The following is a 20,325-nucleotide window of genomic DNA, read 5'->3' as shown; positions in this document are numbered from 1 at the left end:
CAATATCAGTAAACATACAACTCCCTCTAGTGGTCACAGAAAGACTATAAAATGTGTAGGTTTCAGAGTAACAGCTGTGTTAGTCTGAATTCGCAAAAAGAAAAGGAGTACTTGTGAGCTGTAGCTCACGAAAGCTTATGCTCAAATAAATTGGTTAGTCTCTAAGGTGCCACAAGTACTCCTTTGCTTTTTATAAAATGTATAGGCTCCCTTGTTGCTCGAACTCTTGAAAAACTATTTGGAAATATATAGCAGAGTCAGTCATATCCTACTGGTATGGAGTGTGTTGCAGAACCAAGGAAAGACACTGGAATTACCAATCTGTGGGCGCCCTTTCTTTACTTTCAAAGTTTTGCAGCTCTCTGGTCCTGCGTACATCTTGGCTGTTATGTCATCCTTCCCTCTCACATTTGTTCCAGCCACCTTTTACACCCAGTTGCTCCCTTTTCACCCACTTTTCACGTTCATCGTTGCACCTTCTTCTATGCCATCCCTTATCCCTGGAACATTTTCTGTATCCTGGAAGTAGAAGAATCCACTATCTCTGTATCATATCCTGTGTTAGAAACACCAGGCTGAAGCCAATGGGAGTTTTACCATTGCCTTCTGTGCGGCCAGAATTTCACACACATCCGTCTTCTGCCCAAAGAGGCACTAGTGCTTATTTACAAAAAGAAAGCAGCTGCATCACTATGCACCATCTCCTAGCGACCCTGCGTGAATTTTATCCCATGCAGAAGAAACAGAAAGCACCTGTGCAGGGGAGATAGTAGAACTTAAATGGTGCATAGGCCTTGTGCTGACTCTGCACAGGGATGAATTTCAACCCCAGTGATTTATATCTGAACGGTTTCCTATTTGCCTCTGTAAGTTATAATCTCTGTCGGTATACTGTCAGCGCTCAGCACACACAAATTCATATTCAGGGCATATGAAATGAAAGCATGAAAATGCCCGAAGTCCTAATGACAGACCTTTGCTTTAATACTTTCTACTCACTTTAAAACACTGAAACTGCATAAAAACAAGAACAAGCTCCGACAGATCCATTCCATACATTATAGATCTGATGAGAGTGAATACACAGGATGTGTGTCCAGCTTCTTCTTTTTTTGTTCCCTGGCTATATTGCTTTCCATATTTAACTGCCCTAGTTAAATAACCATCTGTGCCCTAAGAGAACCTATGTCAACATTGTAATTTTTGGTTAAATACATGGTGGTCATCCACAGATTTAAAATTAGCAAAGTAAAGTAAAGAGTGAGCTTTCCATATTTAATTCTGTCACACTATTGTATGTCATGTACAGCTAACTACTGGCAAACTTTGGAAAGATTACCCCTCCTTCCCCCCCAGATAAAGTGGCAACATCAATTATTGTGCAGCCTAAGCAGCAAGCCCTCCCTCCTGCAAACAGTTGTTACCATATGTCCTCCGATGAAGTGAGCTGTAGCTCACGAAAGCTTATGCTCAAATACATTTGTTAATCTCTAAGGTGCCACAAGTCCTCCTGTTCTTTTTGCAGATACAGACTAACACGGCTGCTACTCTGAAGTGTGACTAATGTTTGCAGGAATGAGACCTAAGAAAGTAGAATAAACATTCTCATAAGCTCTATTTTATTTTCTCTGATAATGTAAAAAGGGAACCATTACATTACATACTGTACTCAATGGGACTCCTTTTGTTAATAATTTGAACTGGGTTTTCTTAACAAAAGATAAACACATCTCATGTCTGAGGGTATAAACTGATTATCACAACTGATCCTTTCTTTTTCCTCAATACATTTCATGACTGGTTTGATAACAATAAATTTTTTTTCCTTAATCTAAAATACCAGATATTGACCACTGTCAGAGCAGGATATAGGACTGGATGAACTGATGGGTTGATCAACTACAGGAAACCCTATCGTCGTATAAAAGCTCATTCAAAGAGATCCTTTTCTATACAGGTTCTTATACAGCGCTTATCATTGTAACATCTGAATGTAGAATCTGAGAAGTATTTTTGATGATCTACAAGTTTTCTTAATCAAAGTAGTGTAGAATACTTCAAAAGTGTGCATCATATCCCTCCCCACAGAGGCTAGGCCTCACGGAGGTTAACACCGTTCTCCTGCTACCAGACAAGTTATCAGTAGTTGGTTCTTAGGCTCAAGAGGTAGTGATCCATTCTTTGGTACAGAAGGGCCCAGATTTAAACCCTGTCTCTGGCAATGACCCCATAGTAAGAAACAGGAAAACCCAGGCTTTGAAATGCCAAAGGTAGGAGATAAAGTCACATTAATGTCATTTGTAATGTAATTTGCTTTTGAAACTCAATATCCAAGACCAGAAACTTTTGACAGGTCAAAAACCTGCCGGCGTTCATCCCCTCCAGACTGGGCTACTGCTGACTGTGCGGACAACATGGAAAGTCCAGATTATGCAGGCTGTAGCCCCCCCCTCCGACTTCCCTAGTATGAAACTATACAGACGCTCATCGCTGAATCCTAGTTCACTCTGAGTGTCAATTCAAGGCCCCAAGTCCTCGTTGGGTTGAACCCTGGCTACTTCAGAAATTGCCTCTCCATTAACAACCCACCAAGACTGCTGTTATTCCAAAGACAATGCAGCTGGCAGTGGTCAAATTTAAGCTTTTGAAAGACAGATGTAGGACATTTTTGGTCAAAGGCCTTTGACCATAAAACAATGTTCAGTGGAGCCAAGACTGAGTGTGACCATTTTCAGACATGTGGGTCTGGGGGAATGTAGCATTTTGTGTGAGTGCGCGGAGAGGCTCTAGGCTTCATTCCCAGTCAGTTGGGTCAATTGAAGGAGAACTTGTCTGTCTTTCAGGGAGAATTGTGGGAAGGCATTGGAGGACTATCTGAACTTGAATGATATAGCCTACTTCCTCAGTGCAAAGTGGGTAGGTTCCAGCCCGAGTTAAAGCAAAGCATGGGTATAAACCTACAACTTCAGCTCGGTAGGCTAGCCCAGGCATCTCCATACCCAGGTAAAAGGTTTTTGTGTGTGGACCATAGAGGGGGTCGGACTAAGTCCTGGGTAAGGGCCCAGGTTAACTCTGAAGTAAAAACATAACCTCAAATGTTTGCTTGAATATAGTCTCAAGAATATAGTCTCATGTACATTTTCTCTGTCACTTTCCTTCCAGTTTACCCTGCTGAGTTTCCTCTCAACCCATAAGAGATACAAGGAAAAAATGTATTACACACCTTGACTTCAGATCAGTGTACATGCTTGCTGTTGTATTCTGTGGTCCCTTTGTGGAAGTGATAGGCTGCACTCTGCTTCTGTCTGAACCCATGAATTTCTCATTTACAGTAGCAGCATGAAACAGTCTTGCTTTCTGTTTTTGTCTATGCATCATGGGCCAGCTGGTGCAGATTTGTATAGCTGCCTCAACTTCAACCAGGCTGTGCTGATTTAGATCTGCTGAGGAGCTGGCCCCTAACCTCTAAAACTGAGGAGTAAATTAGGAAAAGTAGAGAAGTAAGCTAAGATTTACTGTTCTAATTTGAGATCTCTAAGGCCCAGCACTGATTCAATGTTCTGATTTAATAATCTCTCTGAACTCTACATCTAACAGTCATGGCTGGGCTGACAGGCCTGAATATATTATTTTATGGTCAGGAGTATTAATGTTCAAGGAAGGATATTTGATTGTTTACCTTACCAATTGTCTACATAATATACAGGTTTATGGACATCCGTGAAGTAGAAGATTTCAGAGTAATAGCCTTGTTAGTCTGTATTCACAAAAAGAAAAGGAGTACTTGTGGCACCTTAGAGACTAACCAATTTATTTGAGCATAAGCTTTCGTGAGCTACAGCTCACTTCATCGGATGCATGCATCCAATGAAGTGAGCTGTAGCTCACAAAAGCTTATGCTCAAATAAATTGGTTAGTCTCTAAGGTGCCACAAGTATTCCTTTTCTTTTCATGAAGTAGAAGAATCAAGAGTCACCAGTCCAAGCCTGTCGGGCACATTTCACATTTCTAAGTAGTCAGCTTCCATCACCTCCCTCTTTTTCTTTAACTTTACATTTATCTGCTCCAAATCTGACTTCACATCCAGATGATTATGCTCGTCAGTGATGAACAGATATCTGCTTTGGGGCCATACAATAAAACTACTGTGAAACAGCAAACGGAAAGAACAGAACACAAGAGTTTTCAGAGCAGACACCTTCTCAGTCTCCCACTCCCTAATCCCTGCATGATGGAAAGTTTTTTGGACTGACATTCTTACATAAAAAGAAAAGGAGTACTTGTGGCACCTTAGAGACTAACAAATTTATTTGAGCATACGCTTTTGTGAGCTACAGCTCACTTCATCGGATGCATGTGAGCTGTAGCTCAAGAAAGCTTATGCTCAAATAAATTTGTTAGTCTCTAAGGTGCCACAAGTACTCCTTTTCTTTTTGTGGATACATTCTAACACGGCTGCTACTCTGAAACCATTCTTACATAAGTCCATCCAGCCCAACATCCTGTCTTCTGATGGTGGCCAATGACAGGTGATTCAGAGGGAATGAACAGAACAGGCAGCCACTGAGTGATCCATCCCCTGTTGTCTGATAGCTTCTGGCTATCAGAGGCTAAGGACACCCGGAGCCTGGGGCTGCATCCCTGACCATCTTGGCTAACAGCCATTGATGGACCTATCCTCTAAGAACTTCTCTAACTCTTTTTTTAACTCAGTTATACTTTTGGCCCTCACAATGTCCCCTGGCAATGAGTTCCACAGGTTGACTGTGCATTGTGTGAAGAAGTACTATACTTCCTTTTGTTTGTTTTAAACCTGCTGCCAATTAATTTCATTGGGTGACCACTGCTTCTTATGTTATGTGAAGGAGCAAATAACAATTTTTATTCACTTTCTCCACATCAGGCATGATTTTGTAGACCTCTATCATATCCCCTCTTAGTTGTCTCTTTTCCAAGCTGAAACTACCCAGTCTTTTAAATCTCTAATCATATGGAAGCTTTTCCATACCCTTAATGATTTTTGTTGCCCTTCTCTGTACCATTTCCACTTCCACTATATCTCTTTTGAGATGGGGTGACCAGAACGTCACACAATACTCAAGGTGTGGGCATACCATAGATTTATACAGTGGCATTATGATATTTTCTGTCTTACTATCTACCCCTTTACTAATGGTACCGTTCTGCTGCTACATATTAAGCAGCTGTTTTCAGAGAACTATCCACAATGACCCCAAGATCTCTTTCTTATGCAGTGGACAGCAGCTAATGTGTGGTGATACATGCAAATTGGTCTGTTGATCATTTATTCTGAGCTGGAAGTATACACAAAGTTTTGGAAAGTATATGCAAAGAAACACAACTGGCAAATAATGTAGGTAAAATCATTTAGGGAACAATCCAGTGTCCTCTGAAGCCAAGGGAAAAACTCCCATTGACTTCAGTGGGCTTTGGATAAGGCCCATAATACTCACCCCCTTTGTATCCACTGGAACAAATGCGAGTCAAGGGTTTTATAACAGAATGGGATCTGGCTTTGCAGATTCTAAAACACTGGGTAGGCCAAATGCTTTCATAGAAATGAGTTAACGCAGTGACTCCAGCTGAAAAGTCAGCAAAAACTGGCACAGGACCGTGGCTATTTAGAACCTCTTCTGGGGCCTATCCCACAGCTCACTGAAGTCAATGGAAAGAGTCCCACTGATTTCAATGGACTTTCCATCAGATCATTGGTGAATGTAGACCCATCTCTGAGGGTTGATCCCCATTTTTCTTTCAGGAAAAGAACCCTTGGAATCTTGCAACTTCTACTTAGGTAGCTCTGTGAAATGGGGCTATGTCAACTCTACTATTTAATGTCTGACACCAAACTGGTTTGAAAATGGGTTGTTTTTATTTCCATGGAAAATCTTAATGGAAAAACTGAAAACCTCTGCCTGAAAATCCAAAGTTTCTGATGGGAAAATCAAAACAAAATATGCCTGAGTTGTAATTTGGCTGCAGCATACCTCAGTATTCCCCTTTGGGTCAGGCTCCTGGGCCAGACTGCATGTCCCATGATGCACCATGGTCTCTCCTCTTGTGAGCTGCCACAGTGCATCATGGGAGTCCTGTGGCCACAGTGCATCGTGGAAGATGTAATCCAGACAAGGAACCTATATTGGCAGTATTACATGTTCCAAGTTCAATCTAAATATAATACCATGAATGTTGCAGTCACATTAATTTTTCCAGCACAAGGTAATCAATAAGGCTTAAATGGTGATCACTGTATATTCGAAAATGGATATAAACCATAAAAATAAAATTATTTCTTTAATAAATGGTTTTTACCTTTGTAAATTTCAAGTTTTTTTTTTCTCTTGTCAGTCTCCAAATGGATTCCTACAGCTTCCAGACCCCGTTCAAAATAAAAAGCTTTGGTTTGGCTTTGCTGTGCATATTAGTGTCTATTCCCTTGCAGCATCACCTGTAACTTTGGCTTCTGCCTTCTGGCCACTTAAATGAACAAATGGGTGTTCTGTCTTTTACAGTAAGAAATGAGGTGTTTGACTGTTTGAGGAACAGGTAAAGGATTATTGCTGGAAGTCTCTGAATGTGAAAAATTCCACAGTGAGGGTCTGAAATTGAAGAAGTGTAAATCAACAAAGGATTTGTCCTTTTCACTTCATTTCCTGCACTGCAGTGAAATAACCATCAAAGTACCCTTATGAACTGGCTAGTGCATATCTGCGTCACTGCCCTATACGCTGTGGCATCAAATAAAGATTCTCCTATAGCTCAAGTGGTAGGGGCCTGGGCTCTTGAAAAGGGAGACTTTGGGTTTTCTCTTTGCTTTCCTCCCATGCAGTTTCTAGTTGCCAGAGCATGCAGGGTTAGGGTTAGGGTTAGTTTCTGGCTGGCCCAAGATTTGTTCTAATGCTTTTTTGTTTACAGTGCAGACCCAACTGCTGCTAGAATTTGTTTCTGCAGAATTAGCTCCAATGCAATTGGGACTCTGTTTCCTGTCCCCTTGAAGAGTTTCTCTAGAAACCCAGTTTATAGAATGCACGTCAGCCATTCCGCAGCACTAGAAAGTATACTGGTAAAGAGCGACTGAAGCCTACAATTTGTTATCCTTTGCAAACTAGAATGAACTTGTCTTTTCCCGTTGCCAAATTTCCTGTTTCTGTATCCTGGGGCAGCTGTGGGCCCTGCAAAATTGGGTCAGAAACATAAAAGCTGTTTTCTTCAAGCTTTATTAATTTTCAAGTCATTTCCTGTTTTCCCACTGCAGCCAAAACCACCCCTTTGGCAGGTATTGAACTATGACAACCCCTGATTCAGATCTGCAGCCATTGAGTAAATGGCCTCATAGCTGAAAGAAGCAGCGACCCGGAATGATAGCTACCAGGTTTCGTTATTCTGCTTCAAAATGGCAATTTTGCTTTAGTGTGGACAAACCTTTCAGGAAATCACACCCACTCCACAAAGGTCCCTGCCTGACTCTTTGAATCATTTCCTATCCAGAACCTCCCCTCCAACTCGGGTGACCAGATGTTCTGATTTTATAGGGCTTTGTCTTACATAGGGACCCTATTACCTCTCATCCCCAGTCCTGATTTTTCACAGTTGCTATCTGGTCACCTCCAACTCCTTAGAAAGTCATGAACAGGGAGGTCTCTTCCCATACACTGAATGCAACCTTTTGAAAACGGAAATAAAACATGTGTTCCATTATTTGGGCTTGTATTTATTTATTTATTTATATAGCACCTTCAGCTGGGATGGAACCATGAAGTCCAGATGCTTCAGAAATGGCCTCTGATTTTGGGTGTCCAGGTTGAGGCACCATGGTTCTGATTTACAGAGGTGCTGATCACCCAGAGCTGCAAAGAAAGTCAATGGCAGCTATGCATGGTCAGCTCCTCTAAAGATCAGGGTCTCAGGATGGGAACCCCCAAAACAGAGGCATGGGGCCACTTCAGATAACATAGACATAAAAGTTTAGGGCTTGACTCACAACTTGCATCTCCTTTTGCTAGCAGAAGCAGAGGGAAATCATCCCGGAGAGGAAGCAGGAGTGTGGTTCTGCGGCTATCATTCCCTGAGATTTCTGCACAGGCAAATTGAAGCTACACCTGGAGCTCCATAGGAGCCTCCCCTGGAAGCTACTCAAGGAGCATGTTTCCCAGATGTCATTGCCAAGCCTTCTCCATGACTGGTCCTGCTTGATTCCTGGGCAGCATTGGGCCCCCAACAGAGTAGGGATTATGGCTGCCTTGTGCAGCAAGGTCCCCTGTCCTTCAGATGGACTTTGTGTCACTGGGGTCTGGATTCATTCCATGGATGTGAATCACACCATCAATAGACAGCAAGGGATTATTTAATTCACCAGAGCAATACAGCCATCTCTGGGGTGGCATATGCCAGTTGTAAGGAGAGTGGTCACTTTAGATAAGCTATTACCAACAGGAGAGTGGGTTTGTGTGGGGGGGGTGGGGTGGGGTGCGGTGGGGGGGAGAGAAAACCTGGATTTGTGCTGGAAATGGCCCAACTTGATTATCATACACATTGTAAGGCGAGTGATCACTTTAGATAAGCTATTACCAGCAGGAGAGTGGGGGTGGGGGGAGGTATTTTTTCATGCTTTGTGTGTATAAAAAGATCTTCTACACTTTCCACAGTATGCATCCGATGAAGTGAGCTGTAGCTCACGAAAGCTTATGCTCAAATAAATTGTTTAGTCTCTAAGGTGCCACAAGTACTCCTTTTCTATATGCCAGTTGTAACACCACAAATCAACACCACACAAGAGCTTACAACAGGGAGTTAAGAAAAAAGCAGGCAATTAAACTTACAGGGGAATTTGCATACAAAGAAGGTGCAGCAGGGCCAAATCATCTGTGAAAAGCCCAGTTAACACAGCCATAGATCCCCTGGCCACACCCCTCTGTGACTGTGTGCAGGAAGCCCACACACTTAGGTGCTCCATGGGTGACAGCCAGGTTCTGGCTGTCTGCACTGGCCCCCTGTTTCAGGCTCATCCCTTCCTGTGCAGCAGATTCACACTGATTCATCTGGGGTCAAACCCTTCCCCATCTGCAGAGCTGGAAGCACCTCATTGAAAAATATGATCTGAAATCTGAATTTTAAGCTCTGAATCTTTCCATTGACTTCAGTGGTCTTTGGATTAGGTCCTTCTTGCTAAACCCCATGATTCAGAAGAAAAACAAATGATCCCAGAACTCATAATGCTTTTGTTGCTGAGACATTAAACTTTGCTGGATGATCTCTCTCCACCTCCAGCGTCTCTCTCTCGCTAAGTCAGAGAGACAGCCTGGCCTCCCAGGAGGCTGTGTAAATGACTGATAGGGTCAGAAGGAGAGAAGAGCTTATGAAATGAAAACAAAATAGCAGCTTGTGTTCAAGGCGCTGTCTCCCTCCTCCCCTAAAGCATTGCCATTAAAACCCCACAGAGCGGCCCTGTGCAAAACCAGGCAGTTTTAAAGAGTGACTCACCCACTCACAGCCTGGTACATTCCAAACTGAAGAATCTGACTGGTAAGATTTTAGGCTTATAGATATGGGACACCTCTGGCACTCATCTGTAGAGGTCCAGGCGCCAGTTCAGTAAAACATTTACGCACATGCCTAAGTCCGTCCCTATTCAGCAAAGCACTTACACACATGCTTAAATTTAAGAATGTGCTTACATCCCATAGAATCATAGAATATATGGGTTGGAAGGGACCCCAGAAGGTCATCTAGTCCAACCCCCATGAAATCAAGTAGTTAAGTTAAGCACATGGTGAAGTGCTTTCCTGAATAGGGTTGAACTGTAGAATTAGGGATGAACTGAAGTCTCTTGCTCCACTAACAAAACATTACTTCTCTTTATTTTTACAAAATATATTGGCTAGATTAGTAGAATAACGATATGTGGTGAATGACAGGTTTCAGAGTAGCAGCCGTGTTAGTCTGTATTCGCAAAAAGAAAAGGAGGACTTTTGGCACCTTAGAGACTAACCAATTTATCTGAGCATAAGCAAATAAATTTGTTAGTCTCTAAGGTGCCACAAGTACTCCTTTTCTTTTTGTGATATGTGGTGAAATATTTTTTCACAAAGAGCTCTGATTTCAGTGGAGTTATACTAGGGAGGAATTTAGCCTGTTATCTGCTTTTAAACTTCCTATCCCTTATCCTAGGTGCATGCCCATACATAAGGAGATTCCCCTTCTGAAGATGATTCTTTAAAACTGTGATTTGGGTTTGTGTTTTTGTTATTTTATTTGTTTGCTTGGGTTTTTGTTCCATCCCCAGGGTCATAAAATGGCCCCAAATCCCAAATTCCTTCATTTACATATTTCTTAGGGACCTCTCCTTCCATTTTCTCCCTTGGATGTGAATGAACAATTTTCATAAACATTATGCAAGGGAGCCATGCACATGCACCAAAGAAAAGACAGAGTCTAGAGAAATAATTTGTCATAACTAACAAGTGGATGGGTCTCACTAGTTAGTGCTAGCTGAAAGTGGTACTAGCTAAAGGCAGTATACTCCACTGATTAGCACACAGCACTAGGAGTTAAAAGATCTAGGTTCTATTCCCAGCTGTGCCACTGATTTGCTATATTTCCTTAGGCAACTTCCTTTCCTTTTTTGTTGTGCTTGGAAGCTGACTTTATAAAATTCTTGATAGACAGGTAGGTAGAATCCTCTAAAGTCTTTTTCTGATGAGGAACTGGCTGACTTACTGGTCAGAAGAAATTGGTATATATCATAATAGGCTTAGACAAAAATGTTCAGAAGTAGCCACAGATCTTTGGAACCCTCTATTTCTTGAAAGCCCAACTTGAGACACTTTCTGTTCTATCAAATAGAATTAAATGAACTTTAAAAAATAAAGTTTTTTAATCCAGCACACCATATGTCCTCCTTCAGAAAGATTCTCATTCTGAAGCCAACAAGAGATACATCCATGAATCTGAGGACAAATTTGACTCTAAACATGCAAAGTTCTCAGGGTACTGTAAATAGGTTCATTGATCAAGGGGGAAAACAGGGCTAATGTCCTGGAAAGACCCTGAGTTTTCCATTTGTTTTTGTTCCAAATCAGAACAAAACCAAACCATTTCAAATTCTTCTAGGTAACAACATTTTCAAATATTTTTGTCTCAAGTCAATCAAAATGTCTTGTTCCGATTTTGACTTTTAAAATTGGATATATTAAATTTTATACAATAATATAAAATAAAGCCCTAGACTACAAGTGATTTTGAAACAAAAAAAAAATCTAACCATTCTGTTCTGATAAGGTCAAACTACTTTGAATATCTTTTTTAAATGAAGTGTCATTGAAATCGGCACATTCCTGTGAAAAGTTTCATTTTCAATAAAATTGCATTTTCCAACAGAAAACATTCTGTTGGGAAATTTTTAACCAGCTCAACCCCTGAATAATCCATCCCAGGTTTTATAGGTGACTCAGGGCATGCTGAAACACAGTACATGGAAATATTTGTTTAGTTAGTTCTATGAAGACAATAATCCAGGCAGGCTATAGTCAAGAAAAGCTGCTAACTCTTAAATTAACATTGAGCCGTATGTGTTTAATTCTAATTTCCTAGTAATCTGAGCTTCAACAAGGAGTATGTGGCTATGGGTACTTACTGGTATAGCTAAGCCTTTGGCACTGAATACAGAATTGCTGGAAAATGGGATGTGTCATTGCTGGAAAAACGGAATGACCAGTGCTGAGACATCAAGCCAAATTCATCACCGGAATAAGAGGATCTGCTCCATTGAAGACACTTATGCCAATAACGCATCCAGCCCCTCACTTCTAGAAGTCCTATCCTTTGGAAACAAGCCCCAGGAATCAGAGTAGCAGCCGTGTTAGTCTGTATCCGCAAAAAGAAAAGGCTAGGGAGGCTGTTACAGATGATGAGTCAATGGGGGGGGGAAAAAGGGAAACTTTTCTATTTGTTGCCTCTGGTTCAAGAGGACCATCATGTTCTCCAAAGCCAAATTAGTGGATGGAACGAATGGCACTGAAATCAAGACATCTGTAATTTTGATGGATGGTAGCAGAAGATATTGTATATAATTTTCTGTGGAGTAAATGATTAACATTACATTGTGCAGATGGGAATCAACAGCATTGATTAAGGGGCCTGGTATGTAATGGGTGGGAGGGAGAACATACATAGGTTTTTAACCAGTAAAATAGCACATAGGGAAATTTCAAAAAGACTATAATCAAAATCTTTTAAATAAAGGAGGCTAAAATAAATAAATAAGTAAATAAGTGCTGAGTGTTTTAAAATATCATGAGGTTAAACAAACTTCCATTTTTAATCCAATTTCCAGCTGAGATTTTTGTTCCCCTAGGAAGGGGAACATCTTCCCAAGGCCATATACTTACACTGCTGTGAAGCACACTGCCCTCAGCCAACCAGCTCACTGGCAACCCACCAGTGCTGTGTATTTGCTTGGAAAAACACCCAAAATAATTCTGTTTATAGCACCTTTCATTTACAGTTCTTTATATACATGGTCAAATTTAGCCTCAGTTTACTCATCTGTACCTACTACTTACGGGGGCTGTGAGCCTTCATTCATTCATGTGTTCAGGCACGTAGCTCCTGCCCGTCTGAGGACTTCACAGAGGCTGCTTCCACAGGCCCAGGGTAGATGTGTGTGACAATTAGTGTTGCCACTTCCCCGGATTTATCGGGTAAGGGGATTTTGGCTCCGCCACTGAGACCCTCACCCCCTATATCTGCACATCCCCTGCCCAGCAATTAATCCTGCTCCCTCTGCTCCCAGTTCTGCTCCCACATCAGTTCTGCCCATTCCCCCACCCCATCTGTTCACTGCCACCCCCCCCAGGCCCCAGATCAGTTTTGTTCCCCCTCCCCCAGTCTCACCTCTGTTTCTCCTGGAGTTCTTCACCCTCCTCCCCAGACCGGGGAGGGCTCAGCAGGGTGCTCTTCTCCCCTTTCCAGGCTGCAGGGACTCATCACCCACCTTGATCCCTTCCCAGGCTGGGTGTTCCAGCAAGGGTGGGGGAGAGGCAGAGGAGCCATCCTGTTGCTCACGGGACTGTAGGGAGGAGCACAGAAACCCTTAGGGACTGGGGTCTTTCTGCTCCCGTACTGTGAGAATGGCATTGGGTTGCTGAAGGGGGGGGGAAGAGAGCTCTGCCTCCGTCCTGCTCTTCTCCAGGAGGCAGGCGAGAGAGGCGGGCAGCAATCAGAGAGGCTTCCCCCAAGCAGGCCTGAAATTCCCTAGAGGGCTGAAACGTCTCACGTCATTGCCAGATGGGCTCCAAAATCCCATGGCGCATGGAAAAATCACAAGAGCTGGTAACACTGTAGTTATAGGGGCTGCAGACCAGCAGAGGCCAGAGGCCCTCCAGGCACTGGGAGCCAGGACTCAGTCCCGCTTTGGATGCTGTCCTACTGGCATGAGAGCTGTCAGCTGCCCAGACACAGATATATATCCTGAGCTCCAAGCCCACTGCCCCCATCTGGCCTACTGATTCCAGGTTGAGCTTTCAGTTGTTGTTACAAGACTGGCTGGGGCCTTCTTTAGTTCTCATCCCTGAGACTCTTGCCCGTTCCCATCTCCTCCTTTCAGTTGACCCCTTTCCTGTCCAAGGAATGAACTGTCATTTATTGTTATGTGGTGTTTGCTTTACTGGCCTAGTTAAGGAATATCCTACTGGTCATAAGGTGTTAGGCCTTTGTACACCCAGCACTAGGTGGAGGCCCCAGTTGGTAGGAATGCACGGCACATTGCTCCTAAAGGGGGTGAGGGGAAGCGCAAATGGCCTTTGAATAGGGCGGATCAAGGGACTCCCTATTCTGGGGGATCGGGGTGTCCCAGGAATGGTCAATCCGTTACTCTATCTATTTGACTTAATTAAGCTTCACAACAACCTAACGTAGTACGTACAGATGAGTAAACTGAGGCTAAAATTAAGTTACTTGTCCAAGGTCTCAGAGAGCAGACTGCTCTTAGTGCTTGCTAGTGCATAGACATGCCAACATATAAATGCTAGATGACCGTTAGGATGTCACTTGAGGATACACAGACAGACACACACATACCAAAATCAGACACTGTGTTTACTAGCAGCATTAAATCCTCTGTTCCACAATTATTTCTCTATCCCTGCACACACACACACACACACACACACACACACGGGCTTACTGAGAAGTGAAGAAAACATCAGTTTACTGCTGGAAAAACACAGGGAAAATTATACTTTACCCTTGATCCTTAAATATTTTTGAAAGGGGACTTTATAGAAAGGAGGGAACTCCCTGCTCACCTCCCTCTGCCTGAATTCCCCTCCCCCTTCACTAAAGATAATGGTCTCAGGCATCTTCTAAAAATCTGATGCAGATCTTGTAACTTTAAACCTGGTCTGAGATCATAATTTTAGTGCTGGCCAAACAGAGTGCAGAGGGCGGGCCTGCCTCTTTTTTCCAAGACCACCTTAGATAGCCTCCCACCCCGAGTTAAAAAAAAAATGCTGACTCCATTCTCAGTTACTTTTCTTTAGCTATACAGTTATCACGTTGGGAAAACCTACCCCTCTAGCTACTGCAGTCAAAGGAATATTTGGAACCCCAAAGCTTTTCCAGTGATTTCTGCTTGTGAGTTCAACTTTCCCCCACCCTGTCTCTAAAATAATCAGAATTTGGAATAGTTTGATCCCAGGATTGGAAACAGAACTATCAAAGATGTTTATTCAAACTCAACTCCTCATCTTCCTCCTAGGGAGCATGCCCTTCAGGGCATTTGCTGAAGAAGGTAAGAAGAATCCTATGATGAAATTATTTCCAATGATTTGCTGTAATTAACACAGATTGTGTTGTTCTTATTCATTTGCAGCGGGACTGGTCTGTGTTGTTTATTAAGCTCTCCCTTCTGAATTCTTAAAAGCCACTGTTGAGTGAGTGTCTAACGTGAGAGAGACACGTCAAAGTTTTCAAACTGGTAAAGTTTACTGAGTGTTCAAAAACAGTTTTGATGCATGTTGCCTTTTATACAGGAATGCAAGGGAGTGGGAACTATTATAAGCACTCAGTGAAAGCATTACATCAACAGCCCTTGGAAATGTCTCCAGTTTTACCATGTACTGTGTGCAAGAGGTTACTGTCAGCAATGATTTAGTGTAACTGAAATTAAACAGTGGAACCTTTGATACCAAAGTGATTTTTATTCAAAGAACAAATTCTTTGTAAACAGATTGCGTTGTAGAGTTCAGTGCACTGTAGCAATGGAGGACTTTCGCACTACTTCACTTTCAAAGGGGGGTTGCTAATGCTGACTTCACTATAAACATGTTTGACTGTATTTCCGTATAAACAAGTGTTGTGACAGTTCTTGGGGAAATTTATGAAATGGCAAAAATGATTGATTAAGACAGGTTCTAAGCAAATGTAACGACTCTGAAATGTGCTCTGTGCCTGCTCAGGGGGAGTACATTTTGCAAACTATGTCTTTTGAATTTTAGGTATTAGAAGCATGGAATACTCTGCATTCTTAGAGTTCTTGGATTTTTTTAATCCAGCTAAAATGTGTAGGGGTAGATCTGATCCACTTACACTGAATAGTACCGTTAGTCCACAATGAGTCACATTGAAACTGATAAAACCATTCATTGAGTAATGTGCTACTCAATATAAATCAAGATATCAGTATCTGGCCAATAGGCAATTAACATCAATGGGGTTGCAGTGGTGTAAGATAGCGGGGTTTTGCCAACAAAGTTCTGCATGACAGGATAATATTTTTATCAAATGTGTTAATCATGCCCAGAATTTTCAAAAGCGGAAAATTATTTTGCAAGCTTTTGCTTTTGGGAAGCTACTTAAGATATTGGACTAGATCCTCAGCTAAATCAGCTCAGTTCTGTTGGAATCTGTGGAGCTATGTCAATTTATACCACCTGAAGACCTTGCCCACTGACTGTCACTGGAACTGCCGGCGCTTAGCACCTCGGAAAATCTGGCTCAAGGTGTCTCAAGTTGGGCTCCCAAACTTTACAACCACTCAAAGTCAGTGGACACTTTTGAAAATGTTTGCCTATTCCATTTTGTGTTCCCCAAGATAAGCACATATGGCTCAAATCTTCAGTACCCTGCACCTCCTCGTATAGTCCTTCACATCAGTGCAAAGTGTCAAATGGTATTTTTCTGATTGAGCATCTTTTTACATTGGTTTTGTACTTACTTTTCACCGGTATAAATGACTACACAAGCTGCAGAGAAATGGTGAATCCGCCCAGAGCTGCTGTCCAATTTTAAATGCACCAGAGTATCCCACTGTGAAAAACGAGGCAGGGAGATATGTAACAGCTATCTGTAATTATCGTAACCAGTTTGGGGGATGTCAGAACTGTAGCTGAAAGAGGACGTTTTTAGTTGTTTAAGAAAAGAAAAAAACCTTACTTTCTCTGAGCGCTGAAGCAAGACGTGTGGCTGTGACAGAGTGGGTGTTGTGCCCATCTCCACTGAATGAGTCACAATGCTACAGTTCAAACTATGTTAGCCAGAAACATGTTTAAACACAGCTCTTGCTGGCAAAGTGCTAACATGGTTTTCCTTGGCAGAATGGATAGAGCTGAACTCTGGTGACCTCTGTTAGAAGTTGGTTTACAGAACCGTGCTCTCGATGTGGGAGCTCTTTAATAGTCTGATCTGTCTGTCTATTTTGGATTAAGATTTTTCAGACACACGATTCCAAGTGGGTGCAGCACCACCGTTGGTTTAATCTGTGTCTAGTGTAGTACAAACAAGACTCAGATGGGCATTTGTACCACGGTGTCATCTAACTTGTACCCGTTAGTGATTATGGATAAACAAATCCCACAGGACTAATACAATTTCCTTGGCCAATAAAAACTAAGCTGATTTTTTGGGGGGGGACGGGACGGACACTGTGTTAGGCAGAGTTGTGTCTAAACATAATTATTCTGACCTAAATTATCTGAACCTCTGGGCCTGCAAAACTGGCTGGAGATTTTGTGGAAAGGGACATTCCTTGTAAGATTTCTGGTACTTCTTGCGTCCGCTTAGGCTAGAAATAAACCTGGCATTGTCTCTTAGTGGCATTTTGGCCTTTCCATTTCTGGACCTAGACAGAATCTGGAAGGGCAGGTTCAGTCTGAGTTTGGGACAAAGTTTTAGAAAGATTCTTATATGATCTTCCCTCAAGCTACTTAGTGCCGCATATACCCAACCCAAGACCTGTTCTGCTCCTGGCAATATTCCCCTCCTATACTGGTAGTCCACATGATTCACTCTACCATCGAAGCAGGTTAGCAGTATCAGCTACTTCCAAATCTTTAAGTCTTAGCCAAAGCCAGATGTGCACAAAGCATCTGGGGCCACTTGTGAGCCAGCAAGCCTTTAAAACATACGATTTAAAGACAGCAGCCAGTGCAGATCGAGCAATGGGCAACATCAGCAAAGATACAAATAGCTTTGTGAGGAAAATCTGTGAATCCTATGCGAACGGCCAATAATACACAAACATTCTCAGCCCCCGGATGCTCTACGGTACGTCGGCATTTCAAGACGGAAGTGTAAATTCCAGCGTGAAGAGACATACATGTGCTAGCTTGAGAGAGGGAAGCTGTGGCAGTGTAAGTAATGGGATGAGTTAGCTGCCCTGCATACATACCGAGCATCTTGAACAGGTACGTCCGAGGCATGGCTAACCGCTCCCACACAGTGTAGCTACACTCTGCTTACAGCGAGCTCTCATGAGTATGTCTCCTTGCGCTGGAGTTTACATCTTGAAGTATACACATACTCTTAGTGAACAAAGAGCTACGTAAACTTTTCCTTTGGCCTTTGTGTATATCTTAGTATCAGGGAAAAAAATTCCCAAATCAGTTAAGAAATAGTCTTCCAGTGGATATCAGCCCTCATTGCAGAGAATGGACATTGTTTGCTAGTCAACAATATCGGTCTTTCTCCTAACATCTTTGGTTCTATGGCTGGTTTTCTGCTGCAAAATAAAAAAAGTTGTAATCTCTGAATAGTACAGAGTCACTTTTCCCACCTTGGCTTTGCCTCATATTCATGGCTACTAGTCATTTACATGACAGTAGTTCTCCAGAACTCTGGTCATTTCCCCATGCATCTGCCCCAATTAGAATATTACTTAATTTTGCAAGCATCCTTTATATGAGCAAAGTTAAGTGCAGTATTGGAAAGCTGAGAGGATTTATTTAGAATCAGCTGTTTCTTTGCTAGGCTGGCCCTACAGGATCAGACTCAGAGATGGGAAAGTGCTGGCCTTGTTCCTCTGGCTAGACCAGTCAAGGCAACAGAAACCATCTGCAGCGGGGTGTGGCGGCCAGATACACCAGCCACAGGAAATGTTTCTGACAGTTCAGCAAAATGTTGTCATGCAGCATGAACCACATGGAGCGGCAGGACGACAAAGCACGTTGCAACATAAATCAGGCCCCAACTGGATCCCATACTGTGCATCAGGAGCTTGCTTCCAACAGGAAGATGCTTTCTTAGGTTCACAGTGTTCTCCCATTCACCTGCCTTCAGTGCCAAAAAAACCACCAAATCCATATGGCAGTACATGTATTGGGAACCAGCATCAGGCACTCTAGGGTTTAATCGACACAGACTGCATCTTCCTAAATAACAAAAACAAAATCAGGGCAGCTCCTTTCAGAATGTCACTGCACAGCCATGTGTCATGCCATGATTTTCAATTGCAAATTACCATTAAGAATTATAAGAAAAAGGAGCCAACGTCACTCTGAAAACAGCCACACAATGGTTCCAAATAGTCCACTGTTGCCCCTCTCTGGATTTTATTCTGCGTTTCATGATATTTCATATTTTTGTTAAAGCCTGAGCTGCTGGAGTCATGTGTGTAAGTGAGAACTTCAGCTTCATTTTTAAAAAGTCATTTCCTAAGTTGCAGAGAAAAAACTTGAAAATGTGACCCCTACTAGCTCAAAATCCAGAAGGTATATAAAAAGAACCCCAAATGTATTATTTTTCAAAAGGCCATGATTTTTAAGCTAATATGATTATCTGGGGGCCTGACCCATGATTTTTCAGTGTCCAGGGTTGGCAATAATGTGGAACCAACCAAGTGGGTTACAGATTCTTTGTACTTAAACTCTTAAGCAACTGACTCATATAAGAACATCAGAACAATCATACTGGGTCAGACCAAAGGTCCATTTAGCCCAGTGGTTCCCAAACTTTAACAACCTGTGAACCCCTTTCACTAAGATGTCAAGTCTCGCAAACCCCCTCCTAAAAATGAATATTTCCAGGGATTTTCTCCTTTACCTGAGTGTAATTCATAAAAGCAGTGATCGTGGAAATATTAAATTTGTTTTTATGACATGCTTATTACACATTATTTATTATAAATTATTTATCATTACGGTATTTTTATTACATTTATGTAAACGGCAACACTCTTCCAAGATCTCACTTTCCGTAGCTTGTATCACTTTGAATAAGCCTGTTATAAGAAAAGGCTCCTACGTTTCATCAAGGAGTATCAGATGTGAAACAGCACGAAGGTATTTAAGAAGCCAACTCAGAGTTCCTCCTATACAAGCATTCAGGTCTTGAGCAGTCCAGGCAAAAAACGCACGTTACAACGAAGCTTAAATTTGTTCTTCATAATAATTTTAAAAACAATACTAGCTGTCTATTTAATTTTAAAAACAGCAAAAAAATATCCACCTCCCTTTTCATTTCTTATAAGGAGTCTTGAAGTTTAAATCTCCTCAGTGTGATAAATATGCTTGCTTTGATCTGCTCAGCTCTTGGAAGTCCAGAGGCTCTGGGCTGCTGGCCCCATGCTGCCTGGGGTTCCTAGGGACAGCTCTGGCCGCCATTAGGGAATTTTTTCCCAAGAACCGCCTGTAACATTTCACAAACCCCCAGGGGTTCACGAACCCCAGTTTGGGAACCACTGATCTAGCCCAGTCTCCTGTCTTCCAACAGTGGCCAATGCCAGGTGCCCCAGAAGGAATGAACAGAACAGGTAATCATCAAGTGATCCATCCATAATAGAAGAAAATAACACACTGCACTTGTAGAGAAAGGTGAGCAGAGGTGGTGGGGTTTGGACCTCGTTCTGGATTAGGTTTAAACTGAGGCTGAAACCAAACCATAGACAAAGAGATTGTATTTGAAATCTAGAGAGCTGCTGTTGTGTGATTTTGTTCTCAAATGTCAGAAACCCTGTGAGATCAGATGTTTTTGTGAGTTTTCCACCACTTTGAACTTAAGTCTCTCCAGAAGTGGCCATATCAGAGCAAGTCC

At 42.3% G+C, this 20,325-nt stretch overlaps 1 protein-coding gene across 2 annotated transcripts in view; it reads left to right on the top strand.

The window, feature by feature from the left end:
- Nucleotides 1-14,525: 14,525 nt before the first annotated feature.
- PDPN (podoplanin) overlaps nt 14,526-20,325 on the top strand; it is a 28,683-nt gene continuing 22,883 nt past the window's right edge. Inside the window, exon 1 of one of the 2 annotated variants that reach the window (XM_084651606.1) lies at nt 14,526-14,809. In XM_084651606.1, coding sequence (XP_084507732.1) covers nt 14,740-14,809 — 70 coding nt within the window. In that variant the 5' untranslated portion in view covers nt 14,526-14,739. The remainder of the gene's footprint in view (nt 14,810-20,325) is intronic. The other variant, XM_084651607.1, reaches the window with a different exon arrangement.

This window comes from Lepidochelys olivacea (assembly GCF_965140295.1).
Source record: "Lepidochelys olivacea isolate rLepOli2 genome assembly, chromosome: 18".
Lineage (NCBI taxonomy): Eukaryota > Metazoa > Chordata > Testudines > Cheloniidae > Lepidochelys > Lepidochelys olivacea.
The sequence above is the reverse complement of the archived record's forward strand: the minus strand, read 5'-3'. Positions and strand labels throughout refer to the sequence as shown.